The sequence below is a fragment of the Pleuronectes platessa genome, chromosome 1 (assembly GCF_947347685.1).
Source record: "Pleuronectes platessa chromosome 1, fPlePla1.1, whole genome shotgun sequence".
Taxonomy (NCBI): domain Eukaryota; kingdom Metazoa; phylum Chordata; class Actinopteri; order Pleuronectiformes; family Pleuronectidae; genus Pleuronectes; species Pleuronectes platessa.
Window position 1 is genome coordinate 8087373 of NC_070626.1, and position 13054 is coordinate 8100426.

The 13054-nt window shown below is 43.5% G+C and overlaps 1 protein-coding gene across 1 annotated transcript in view; it reads left to right on the forward strand.

The window, feature by feature from the left end:
• Positions 1 to 974: 974 nt before the first annotated feature.
• Positions 975 to 13054, forward strand: part of ntrk3b (neurotrophic tyrosine kinase, receptor, type 3b) — a 167064-nt gene continuing 154984 nt past the window's right edge. Inside the window, 2 exon segments of the mRNA XM_053428471.1 lie at positions 975 to 1247; positions 1249 to 1334. Coding sequence (XP_053284446.1) covers positions 1092 to 1247; positions 1249 to 1334 — 242 coding nt within the window. The 5' untranslated portion in view covers positions 975 to 1091.

Consider the following 13054-nt stretch of genomic DNA (forward strand, 5'->3'; position numbering starts at 1 on the left):
TATTGCCTCAGCCAGAGAGGTTACGTGTTTAGCCCTCTCCATTGGTCTGTCTGTTGACTGGTTTAAATACACAAAAACTGCAGTACAGATTTCCACGTTACTTGGAAGGACAAGGGCCAAGAAAGAAACCATGATACTTTGCTGCCGATCAGGACAAAGGGGCGGACCCAGGAACATGGGCATTTTCATCTGTTTCCCAGGGATTCATTCATGATTCTTGATGAAAAAAATCACATCATATAGTGTTTATCATTGTGTGCAACTCGATGCAGATCCAAATAAAAATCTGTATTTAGTAGATTTAAATGTGGTTTCATAATGAGTCCCATTATGGGCCTTGATGGAGGCTTGCGTATATGATTTCTAATCTATGGTTCGGCACTTTGTAACTGTGCTCTTCAATAAAGTTTAACATAAACTTTGCACAAGTAGACATTCTTCTTTCTGTCGAGCCATTATTTATCAATATCTTCGTGACTGATTTAACTGCACCAACCCTTCATCTGTATTTGAATGGTTCGTATATTGAGTTTATAATGCAGCACAGACCCAGTCACATGACGAGTGGGATCACTGACGATAGCATGCAGTTTCTGCAGGTGTCAGTATGACTGTAGCCGGTGGGAGGGACTTGGTGCCCCAACTTCTCCTTCTGTGTCTCCTAGCTCTCCAGCCAGTCGTCCTGGTCCTGCTCGGGGAGAGAGACGTCGACACTAGCAGCGCGTTACTCCGGGAAACACCATGAATCTGAGGCTGAAAAGACGACCGGAGCCTCGCCTTATCATTTCGCCCCTGCTCGTCTTGATTTCCGTTCTCTTTTTTTTTCTGTTGCATCTATTTTTTCCTTTCTTTCTTTCGCCCCCCCCACCCCCTCCCCTCCTTTTCACCCAATCTCTGACGCGCAAGGACACTACAGCATCCATCCACGGAAAGGCTCACATAGAGCATCCTCTGTACAGACGCACCACCATCCTCCTCCTTCCTTCCTTCCTTCCTTCCTCCCACTCTCCTCCTCTCCTCTCTCCTGTTCTGTTCGAACGCAGAGGACATCGGGACCTCGTCTTCTCCCGACTCCCGATTTACCCGGAGACATGGATCTATGGTTTCACTCGATCCGGATTTGCTGGTGGAGGGTTTTGTTCCTGATGAGTGTTTTCCAGGACTATCTGAGCTCCATGCTGGACTGCCCGCCGACCTGCAGCTGCTCTCAAACAGAGATCTATTGCAATAAGTCCGACAGCGGCAGGTTTTTTCCCTTTACTCGCCCTGCAGGACACTGGGAACAATGGGACCAGTGTTGACATAGCAGAGTTATTCAAAAACATCTCCACTATGTAAGTAGATGCGGATCCTGCCGTGCGTTTTGAATCATTAATTGAACACATATGAGGCGTCTATGCGCTCTGGGTGGCTGTTGCTGTTTTTTTTTTCTGCACCGATCTGACTTGTTGGCTCTTTATCTTTTATCCTGAGACTTTTCTGCGCCTCCATCAGGGTGTTCGCTGGCGTTTGGTGATAAATCCACGTTTATTGGGCTGATCGTGAGTGTGTGAGGTCAATGCGCTCCTGCTGCCTCCTCTGCACAATAAGAAAAAATCCTTTGCAACCTTGCTGGACGTGGCAACTTGATCTTGAGCCTGGCTGGTGGTGAATGTCGGGTTTCTTCATCCTTATGTGTGCGTGTGTGTGTGTGTGTGTGTGTGTGTGTGTGTGTGTGTGTGTGTGTGTGTACGTGCGTGCGTGCGTGCGTGTGCGTCCATAAAGTTGCTCCTCCGCAGCGGCACCGCAGGCCTGAAGCTAAATGACAGAAGGACGTTGCGGAGAACCTCAGATCACCCATTCACTTCCATTCGCGTCCCCGCGTACAGCAACCGCTCCGACAGATTGTGCCAAATGAAACAGAAATAAATGGCGCAGTAAGGTCAACCAGATACTTCTCAGCCTCGCATCCTCCGGGACCGAGGCGACCCGACCAACTTTAATATGCCCAGATGATGCGGGTGCGTTGGGGGGTAAGGGAGGGGAGGAGAGGAGGGGGCGCTGGAAACGTCACTTGTGGCGCTTCATCCTTTATTTTTATTTTTTTTTGTCCTACACAGACGAACACGTAGCCCGGGCGCGCGGCGTTCTGGGCATTCATGAAGTGCTTCCTTTAAAACAGAGGAGCTGTGATGACGGCACACTCTCCAAATATCCCCCCACACCACCACCACCACCATAACCACCCACATACACCCCACCCCCCAGAAGTACATTTTCATTCTGCATCCTCTCTCTCTCTCTCTCTCTCTCTCTCTCTCTCTCTCTCTCTCTCTCTCTCTCTCTCTCTCTCTCTCTCTCTCTCTCTCTCTCTCTCTCTCTCTCTCTCTCTCTCTCTCTCTCTCTCTCTCTCTCTCTCTCTCTCTCTCTCTCTCTCTCTCTCTCTCTCTCTCCCTGGCATCGATCCCTCCTGTCAACATCAAAGCTTTCTTTCTTGAAAAGTCAGTGGAGGAAAAAAAGGAGAGAGAGAGAGAGAGGGAGAGATGGAGCTTGGGCCTTAAAATAAGACCTCTGGTGTCGATGGGGGTGATTTACATATAAAGTCAACATCTCCCTTCAACGAAGCGCTGGAATTCCCTGCACGGCCTCGCCACAAAGGACCCACCCCCCCCCCCCCCCTTCCCCATCAGTCCTGGTATCCCGTTTACCCTCCATCCGTCTGAGGGAGACAACAACTTATTTGGTGCCACGGTCCATCGCCTCTCTGCGCCACTAGAGGGTAGCCTGGTACCCCTCTATACACCGGCAGCTAGTGCCCTTTACAGCACTGGAGCCGTTTACGTGACTGTTTTATCAGACAGGCTTCTTTGTCAAAAAGAACGGGGCTCATAATAAGGCCCCGGCAACATTTGGAGCAATGGATGGTGAAGAGATGAAGGGTCGGAGGGCACAGCACACAATGAGTGATTATTGTGGCCCCAGAGTGCCCCCCCCCCACCCCCCCCCTCCCAGATAAGGATTTTCTCCTTGTGAAACCTGCTCCATTCATTATCCAGCCATTTCCCTCTGCTCCCGCTCACTGGGTTCAACAGTAGGATAATCTAGCTCGTGCATTTTTCACTTAAAAATGCCAGATTTCGTTTGGTTACGAGTACAAAGTCAACCCGTGAATTGCCTTCGTGCCTTTGAGAAACCCCCAATGCAATTGACCCAATACTAATTGTCCATTTTATGGTCCCTGGCCAGCAGGCTGGTTGTTTTCTTGCTGCTCAGCCCCGACGGCAACCTCCACCCAGCACCACCACGGCTCAATGACAGCTTATCAGAGAGCTCACCGCCCTGTGTCTCATCAGCGTGCACGTCTGATACGTATTCCAACAGCACAGGCCTGATTATTTGTAGAGCTGGTGTGAAATCTGATAGAGGACTAAACATGGACACATCATTATATAGTAATTTAGCATTAACATGTACATAATTAATCAATTGTCTAAGACCAATAGCGAAGAAACACATTTGATAAATATATATCGTGCCCACTGAAACATATAAATAAACATGTCTCATAAACAACAGAGGTTAATTGCTCGACATTAATTTTAATATCTGGCCGGCAAACGCGCTCATCAAAAATAAAACAGTGCAGTCAGTGCGTGAGCCCACAAACAGCACAAATTGTCCTTGCTGCTCCATCTCTTTGTGAGGTGTGAGAAGCGTGCAATTTGCTAACAAGACGTCTATTTCATTCATCACGAGGGAAACAGAGAGAGATGGGGCCAATTTATGAGATAGAAAGTAGAGCGAGGGCTCCTAGCAGGAACTGAGGGAGGATTGGCCAGCCAAAGAAAACTGCCAAGTTCAGATAATAGTTTTCCATTTCTCTCGCATTAGAGATTCATCACAAGAGGCATCAGTGTTTGAAGTGGATAAGATAAGGCCTTGCTGTGATACTTGGAGAAAAAAAACTGTTTTGTGAGAGCAGCTGATGCATTTGACAGGTTTGCGTGTGTGTGTGTGTGTGTGTTTGTGTGTGAGAGAGAGAGAGAGAGAGCACGGTTCTGACCACAGGTGCGCATTTCTTTGCTGGATCGAATCAGTGTTTCCACCTCTGGCGTCGGCTTGAGGTTTGGCTTCATCTTGTTGTCCTGTTTCTGAACTGACGAGAGGCTGGTTAGCAAGGGGAGGCTGAAGTGTCACACCAATCTGTGCCGTCATCACCGTGGCGTCGCTAAATGCCTGTTATTCAGAGAAAACTCGCCCCCGCAGTCATCTCTCTCCACTTCATTCCCTAATGTCTCCGTTCAACTCTGACGTCTGAGCGTATGTATTCAGCAATGTCTTTTCATTCGCTGCTGAACCTGCTGCAAAGCTCTTATCTTTAATCATTTTGTGAGAGTTTGTGTACGCAACCTAGTAAGCTGTACAACTGAACCTGTGGTAGCAGGAGGTCTATTACTTTGTGTTTTTTACATTATTAATATCTTATTTTCGTATGGTAATGTAGGGAAATATTCTCATAAATATCCTACAGGGACTGATCTGTATTCACTAACATTCCATCAAAATCTTACAAATGTAAATGTGGAGCCCCTGACATCCTGAAATCATTTATTAATAATTATAATTTTTTGTCTTGAGTGCACAAAAATTAATCATTTCAGAATGTTCAGACACTAAAATTTAAGCCATATCTAAATTTTACAGCCAATTACATGGTTTCCTACTTGTTCACAGAATATGCAGATTTTCTTGGAAGTGAAACATTGTGCAATTTTCTGGTCCACCAAAACTTCCCATAATTCTCTGGGAAATCTGCACTGAGTTGATAGTCAAATTATGGAACGTTATCAATAATGTATTCACTGTAATGTTAAGCCTATCATTATCTCATAGCGATTCGTTTTTCTCAATTGTGTTCCACTTTAGATGTTGGAATAAAAATACATAATGTTTTTTAGCCTCCCCCCCTTCCTCCTCATATAACAATACTAAATCTATTAATATTGACGCATCTCTCTTTTGTGAATGTAAAAAACTGAATTCCTCAGTTTGTCTTTGAATCACACTTTTGGCTTTTGTGATGCCAACTCTCTGCCCAATTTGTGGAATTGTAAAATTGTCATCTGTTTATCTGCAAAAGAGAGCTCCACACTCAAAATGCTTCACTGTTTGTCTACTTAGCACAAATATGGCTTGAAGTTTATCATTTAATATCTTCAAATCTTCATGATCCACTCCGTTAAAGTCTGTGCCTTCTCATTTCCAAGGACTTATGTTACCCTTTAAATTTCCTCGTAATGTTATATTTAAATTGATTAATCTTTCAATATAAAGGAAGTGTCACTTTCAAGTGTTAGACGCCACACTTTGGAACGAAGCTAGAGCAGAGACATTGGATCAGAGAGAATCTGTATAGAATGAAGGAGCAGAATGATGAAACAGACCTTGATCTCTGACCTCCATGTTGAGGAAGGGAAATAAAAAAAATCCCCTTTATGTCATTAAATATAAAAAAATTGGATGGAAGGTATTAAAAAGAGCAATAGAAAAATTTAAGCTGGTACATCATTAGATACACCTATACACGTTGGATCAATAGGAGTTGCACCGATTAGTCAGAATGATTTTTGAGAAGTTGCCTTTCTCCTTTTTCACAGTTTTAAAATTTTAAAGCAGCTCAGCGCTGCTCTAAACTATTGATCTGTGAACACCTTCCACTACAAATCTTACATGAGACCTGCCAGCTTGCTGTAGCTGCCAAAGAAACCTGTTTCACACAGGAATGTTTCACAGGTCCATTTAGATGACCTGTGTGGGCTGGTAGTGCCCCCTGGTTCAGACACCGAGCATTACTCCGTTACATAAATTCAACGTTTTCTCTCTGCTCCTTCAGAACTCCAGTGCAGCCCACATATTGTGATTGTGTGTGTGTGTGTGTGTGTGAGACCAGTAGAAACTTCATTACCTGCTGTATACTGCAGGTCTTGCATAAGGCTTCTGAATGGGAATAGATAAGCGAAGCTGTATAGAATTTCACTGAAACTGTTGTCACTAGTGGAGTATTTCCTGTTCAACTGAGAGTCTTTGCTGAAGTGCTGGAGTACCAGTTGAACCTGGATTGAAAAAGGTCTTTCAAACGTTTGGAGATATTTTAAAGGGCCACTCGAGTAATTCAGCATTGCTATTACATAATTTGGGAAACCTTCAAGAGACAAATTTAGAAAACAAATGATCGAAATTAGCAGTGCTAGCTCAGATGTCTGGAATTTTAGACCCAATTGGTCTATGTCCAAAAATGCCCTTTATCAGACTTGGTCGTGTCATTTTTTGACCCTCCCTGGCTGATGTGTGTCCTTTTCTTTCAAACCTCCAGTTTGTAAAGCTGGCTTCAAGACTTCTCAAGTCTTAACCAAGACTTCAGGGCTTTTTGAGCTAGAGAGGATATTATACAACTACCTCAACATTTCCTTTCAACTTTAATGTGCTGAGTCATACTCGTAGTGATGAGAAATCACGCAGAGGCAGGTATGTACGCTCACATAAAGGAAAAGGATTGAACTAATTCATCGAGATGCATTTGCGGGAATCGCCAATGCCACTGGACTCTCCCAACAACAGCCAGAGACAAACCAGTTGCTTTTCAGCATCTTTATTTCTTAAAGACATGAACAAACACGAATCAAACTAAACACTAACTCCCAGTTGGCAGCTCAGCTAGGTTTGTGTCTCATGAACTGTCTCCTGTGTGCCTCTTTTAGTCTGTCCTCGTGTTCCTCTACATGTCTCTCACTTCAGGTCACTTTGTGTCTCTCCTCTGTGGCAGCTCTGATGTTTCCATTTAAACCAGAGGAGTAATCAGCTAACAGCCCTCAGCCACCATGATTGGTGCATCTGCCCTCTGAGCCATTGATAAAGTAAAATTATAAAATATATTTTGCAGTGTAAAATACAGTATGTTACTACTTTAAGTAGCATTTGCCATATCCATGCTAATAAAGCTCCGTAGAAGGGTTGTGTGTCAGAAGCATTCTCCATCACAGATATAAAGCATAAAAGAGATGCATGAAAACAGTGACATACTAAAGCTGCTTAACACAAAACACAACAGATAATCATACTAAAAACGTTTGGACTCTTATCATGAAATGTAATTTACTTGATAACAATGCACTCGCAGCCTGACTGGATGAATGTCCGATATTCTGTGCGGCTCATAATGATGTGATTAATATCTTTTGGGGAAATAACTGACAACTTCTCAGGGTTTACCAGGCCCACAGAGCTGGAGCACAGTCAAAGGGTTTGTTCCGCCCCCTAATCTGCCATGTCAGACGGACATTAGGAGCGGTTATTTCCCCTCTGCATCCACATGCACTCTCAAACCTTGACTCTCTCTGTAAACAGTCCTCCCTTCCCCTCCTCGCTGCTGGTATACTTGTTTTATTTCCCCACTGTGCATCACCTCCCCCTGCTCCGTATCCACCGCTCTGTCTTTGTTCTCTTCTTCGCTGTGTGAAGTTTTGATGTCTGGGTTTCTGATGCCCAGCTCACCTGGATCGGTTTGTCATCTCGATTTATTTCTCGCTGTCACCTTGATGTTCCTATTCGTCGTTTCCATTTATTGAGCCTTTTTTCCCCCTCCTCTATTCTTAAGGGGTGAGGTGTTTACGAGCCTGCGGGGGTTTCTTCGTGTGATCTGCAGTTTTTGGTGTGATAGTGTCTTTTGAAGACACAGGTAAATGATACCTAAACCTCACTTACCCTCCGTGAGCTGCTTGTGAAGAACATAGCTCGGAGTTGTACACCTGTCTGACACCAGCCTTGGATATCGGCTTTTTATATATGTACAGTGCCTTGCATAAGTATTCACCCCCTTTGGACTTTTCTACATTTTGTCATAGTATAACCACAGATTAAAATTTATTTCATCGTGAGTTTATGTAATGGACCAACACAAAATAGTGCATCATTTGGAAGTGGGGGGAAATATTACATGGATTTCACAATTATTTACAAATAAAAATCTGAAAAGTGTTGAGTGCATATGTATTCACCCCCTTTACTGTGAAACCCCTAACAAAGATCTGGTGCGACCAATTGCATTCACAAGTCACATTTGCAAGTCACATAATTAGTAAATAGGGTCCACCTGTCTGCAATTTAATCTCAGTATAAATACACCTGTTCTGTGACGGACTCAGAGTTTGTTGGAGATCATTACTGAACAAACAGCATCATGAAGACCAAGGAGGTCACCAAACAGGTCAGGGATAAAGTTGTGGAGAAATATGAAGCAGGGTTAGGTTATAAAAAAATATCCAGAGCTTTGAACATCTCTCTGAGCACCATAAAATCCATCATAAGAAAATGGAAAGAATATGGCACAACCGCAAACCTACCAAGAGGAGGCCGTCCGCCCAAACTGAAGAGTCGGACAAGGAGAAAATTAATCAGAGAAGCAACCAGGAGGCCCATGGTTACTCTGGAGGAGTTGCAGAGATCCACAGCTGAGGTGGGAGAATCTGTCCACAGGACAACTATTAGTCGTCTACTCCACAAATCTGGCCTTTATGGAAGAGTGGCAAGAAGAAAGCCATTGTTGAAAGGGATCCATAAAAAATCCCGTTTGGAGTTTGCCAGAAGCCATGTGGGAGACACAGCAAACATGTGGAAGAAGGTGCTCTGGTCAGATGAGACCAAAATTGAACTTTTTGACCTCAATGCAAAACGCTATGTGTGGCGAAAACCCAACACTGCCCATCACCCTGAGCACACCATCCCAACAGTGAAACATGGTGTTGGTAGCATCATGCTGTGAGGATGCTTCTCTTCAGCAGGTACAGGGAAACTGGTCAGAATAGAGGGAAAGATGGATGGAGCCAAATACAGGGAAATCCTTGAAGAAAATCTGATGCAGTCTGCAAAAGACTTGAGACTGGGGCGGAGGTTCATCTTCCAGCAGGACAATGACCCTAAACATACAGCCAGAGCTACAAAGGAATGGTTTGGATTAAAGAATGTTAATGTCTTAAAATGGCCCAGTCAAAGCCCAGACCTCAATCCAATAGAGAATCTATGGCAAGACTTGAAGATTGCGGTTCACAGACGGTCTCCATCCAATCTGACTGAGCTTCATCTTTTTTGCCAAGAAGAATGGACAAACCTTTCCATCTCTAGATGTGCAAAGCTGGTAGAGACATACCCCAAAAGACTTGCAGCTGTAATTGCAGCGAAAGGGGGTTCTACCAAGTATTGACACAGGGGGGTGAATACTTATGCACCCAACAGATGTCAACTTTTTTGTTCTCATTATTGTTTGTGTCACAATAAAATTTATTTTGCACCTCCAAAGTACTATGCATGTTTTGTTGATCAAACGGGAAAAAGTTTATTTAAGTCTATTTGAATTCCAGTTAGTAACAGTACATAATGGGAAAAAGTCCAAGGGGGTGAATACTTATGCAAGGCACTGTATGTATAAAATATTTCTATCTGTAGTGAAATGTGTATATTATGTACGCATTGTTACTTGCTCATACGGGAAGTTTTATCAGAGAGCTATTTAGATACATAGATGAATTACTGGCCTATCTTTTGCTATAGCATCTCCTTCTGATTAAGGGGTTTGCACTTAGGATACAGGGGATCTTGACAACCTTTAAATCCCTCGGTCCATCTCTAGTCCCATGATGCCTCAGTGTCATCCTGACTAATGTCACTTAACCACCCAGGACGAGGTTGCTAACACACGTCCTGCCCGTTGGTTCTCACCATACGGACCCCCTGCTGCCTCCGCATTGCGAGGCTCACCTCAGGCAGTGTACAACGAGCTCCACAGTTATAAGCATATAATCAAGTTTGCATGAGCCTGTCTTTGTGGAAAGTAGGTCACGGCTGCCATCTGAGAATTACGGGGAGAGAGCGGTGGATTTTTCGTTCAGATCCTCTACATGCAGGGGCTATGCTGTGAGAAGTCCAGGCCATGTGACTGACCCAGGCTCTCCCACGCCCCCACCGCCTCGACTCCCGCATCTGCAGGCAGCCCTGGTGCCTTAAAAGTTGCATACTAATGAAGGGCCCCCCCCCTCCCCTTTAACAATCAAAAGACGCATTGAGGATCGACGGGTGAAAAATACGGAAGGCTCTGCTGTTTCGGCCGGGATTAGAAAGACCCTTTAAAGCCTTACAGCATCATTCCCGGGGCTTTCTGTTGACATTTAGCTTCTTCCTTTATACAGCAGATTATGAGTAAGTGGTGCTACTGTGTGCAACAGTTTGCTGTGTCGGATGTGGGGGATTTAAAAATCACGCATCTACCTATTTAAACTGCAATTTGTTCCATAGTAGCACGGGAAAAAAATAGACTCAACGGAAATACTTTCCTTGTTTATACTCAATCAATTTACATATATTTACATGCACTGGCTCTTGCTGGATTTTTTAGGAATAATGTGCCATGTGACTGCTCAGTGCTTATCAACAATTATGAAGTATACTGGCTGCTGTCAGATATCTAAAGGCAGACATTTTTAAGTCTAATCAGGTAGCATGAGCTTTACTGAAGCTTTATTACAGTTAATCATGTATAAACATGGTATCTGAGGCTTAGTGAAGCCACACTGAAAGCAGCATTACAGCTAATTCCTTCTTCTGCATGATACTGATGGATGATTCATTCCGTGAGGTGTCGGTGTCTTAGAACCTCTTTTATCTCTCTCTCTGTCTCACACACACATGCATTGTTAATATCCTCAGCGATAACCTCCTCCCAGGTGAGGAGGTATGTCTGACCGCCATCATGTCCGTTGCACTTGTGTCGACTCCCATCAGCCATCACAACAGATTCCCCCTCCTGCCTCCCTTCCTTCTCTCCCGTCTCCTTATGAAGCTACTGCTTATTATTCATGTGAGGTGTTTTGGTGTTTCAAAAATAAAAACATAAATCATCATATATTATCAAGTAGGATGAGTCACCCCACTGTCGTTCATGTCAGTGATGACTGCCAGAGCTGTGTGAATAATGTAGCTCTCTCAGCCCTCACTTAGCTTCAGCCATGTTTTCCTTTACAGTGCGCATGGGGGTGCGAGCTATTCAGGGGCATTGTCCATTATTTTTTGTGAATCAATATTAATCTGAATACATTTATTGTTAATCTCTGTGCATATTCCATTCATCTGCAGTCCTGTATTGATTGTAACTGCCTGCTTTAATATCCCGCTTCATCGTGTAAGACTGTGACCTCAAATGGCTGTTTAGGGTCGTTTGGGGCCTGGAGCGTATCCCAGCCTTCTTCCCAGTATTCTCGTTATTTTTCTATTATTTCTTTTATTTTAGGCCACCGCCATTTGGTAGGCTCTGAGCTACAAAAACACTTTCTTTAAAAAAACTGAAGTGCTTTGTGTTTTTGCAATTTCTTTCTCAGACATTAGCAAAGCAGTACATTACTCAGATAAGCGCAGCGAGCTGCCCTTCCCTGTCCCCATCTATCCATCCATTTACTATCTCTTGTGGCAATATTTGCTCTGATGTTTGCGTGGTAAACACTCATAATGAATTAATGGCTTTAAAATCCTGGTTGTTTAGCTTTGACAACCAACATCATCAGCTGTGGGGACAGGATAAAGCATTTGCGGCACGAATGTACGTCCATATTTCCCAGAAAGCAGAGGGAATTTTATATTTGGGCCAGGGGGGCAATAACGGCCTTTACTTATTGATTACCTCTGATATCTGTATTTTCTCTGTTCTGTGTGACTATTGGTGTGTATGGCACTACATCAAAACATTATGGACATGGCAGGCCATTCAGCCGGCCTCACCGATCATTCTCAGCGAGCCGAAGCCTCTCTGTTGCCGTACAGGACTGGAGAACACCAGGAGGCTTTTTAAGACCCTGACGGAGCTTTGTGTGGAGGCAGATGAGAACACATTTATACTAAATGGTCCTCTGGGACTCAACTCCTCTCCCTACTGGCTCCCTGTTGGTGCAGCGACCTTGCTACTCATCTTCACAATATCGCAGTCACTCTTCATCTACCTTGACTGGCTAAACATGTCATCTTATTAAGAAGTACCTGAGCTCTCTGGAGATTTACCCAACACAGTCAGACAGTCACATTCATGTAATAGTAAAGCGAACAAACCACGCGGTCCTTTAATGCTAATTTTTTTCCTGTCAAACTATTACTTTTAAAAACAAACCATAAAAAATGTAGACTAATTTCAGAAATCTTATTTTTTCGTTTTACAATTCTTCTTCAGCAACCATGGACTCTCGCCACCAGGCGTACTTTAAAGGCTTTTGCTATTTTAAAGGCTATTGTTATTTAGTTGCATACTAAAAATTAAAGTGAATAGGGCGAATGAGGTTTTGCATTGCAGATAAAGCTTTAGAGACACATTATTGTAGATGCTTCAATGCTTAAAGTTCTTTGGCAAAATAGTTAATTTTTTACAAGATTAATAAGGGTTAATGGAAAATTTGCAGATAACTGAAGTTTTTCATCTTCCTGTTATATATTTATTTGTGGTGTGAACTGAACCATGAGGTTTTTTTCTTAAAAATGTGTTTTCTATTCTTTTGTATTTTGAACTATTAATATGAATTATAATGAATGTCTGTTTTACATATCTATTTATATAACATACAATGACTTTCAGATATTTCTGGCCCATTTGCATCGCTAAATTGGTAACAGACGAATATTCAACAAAACAAAGTTTGACCTTATACAGCCATCATCGGGACACAGGAGATTTCAGAAAATTTCATCATCCCACATTTCATGCACTTCATGTAGTACTGTGGTCGGTTTGTAATTTATTAATAACACAAGGTCCCCACATGATTTGACTCGGTGTCAACAGAGTCAACAGTGCTAAAAAAACAAGCACATCCACGAGTGCATACATTATGGCAGGAGCGGTGGTACCTTTGGGAGTCAAACCAATTTGTTGCTCTGGCAAAATTAGCCTCAATGAGGAACAGCGCCATTCCTCCTTTGACAAGACTGTGATGGAGAAACAGGCTGGCCCGTCAGTCAAGAGAAGGCACTTGCGGCGGCAGCTGTCTAC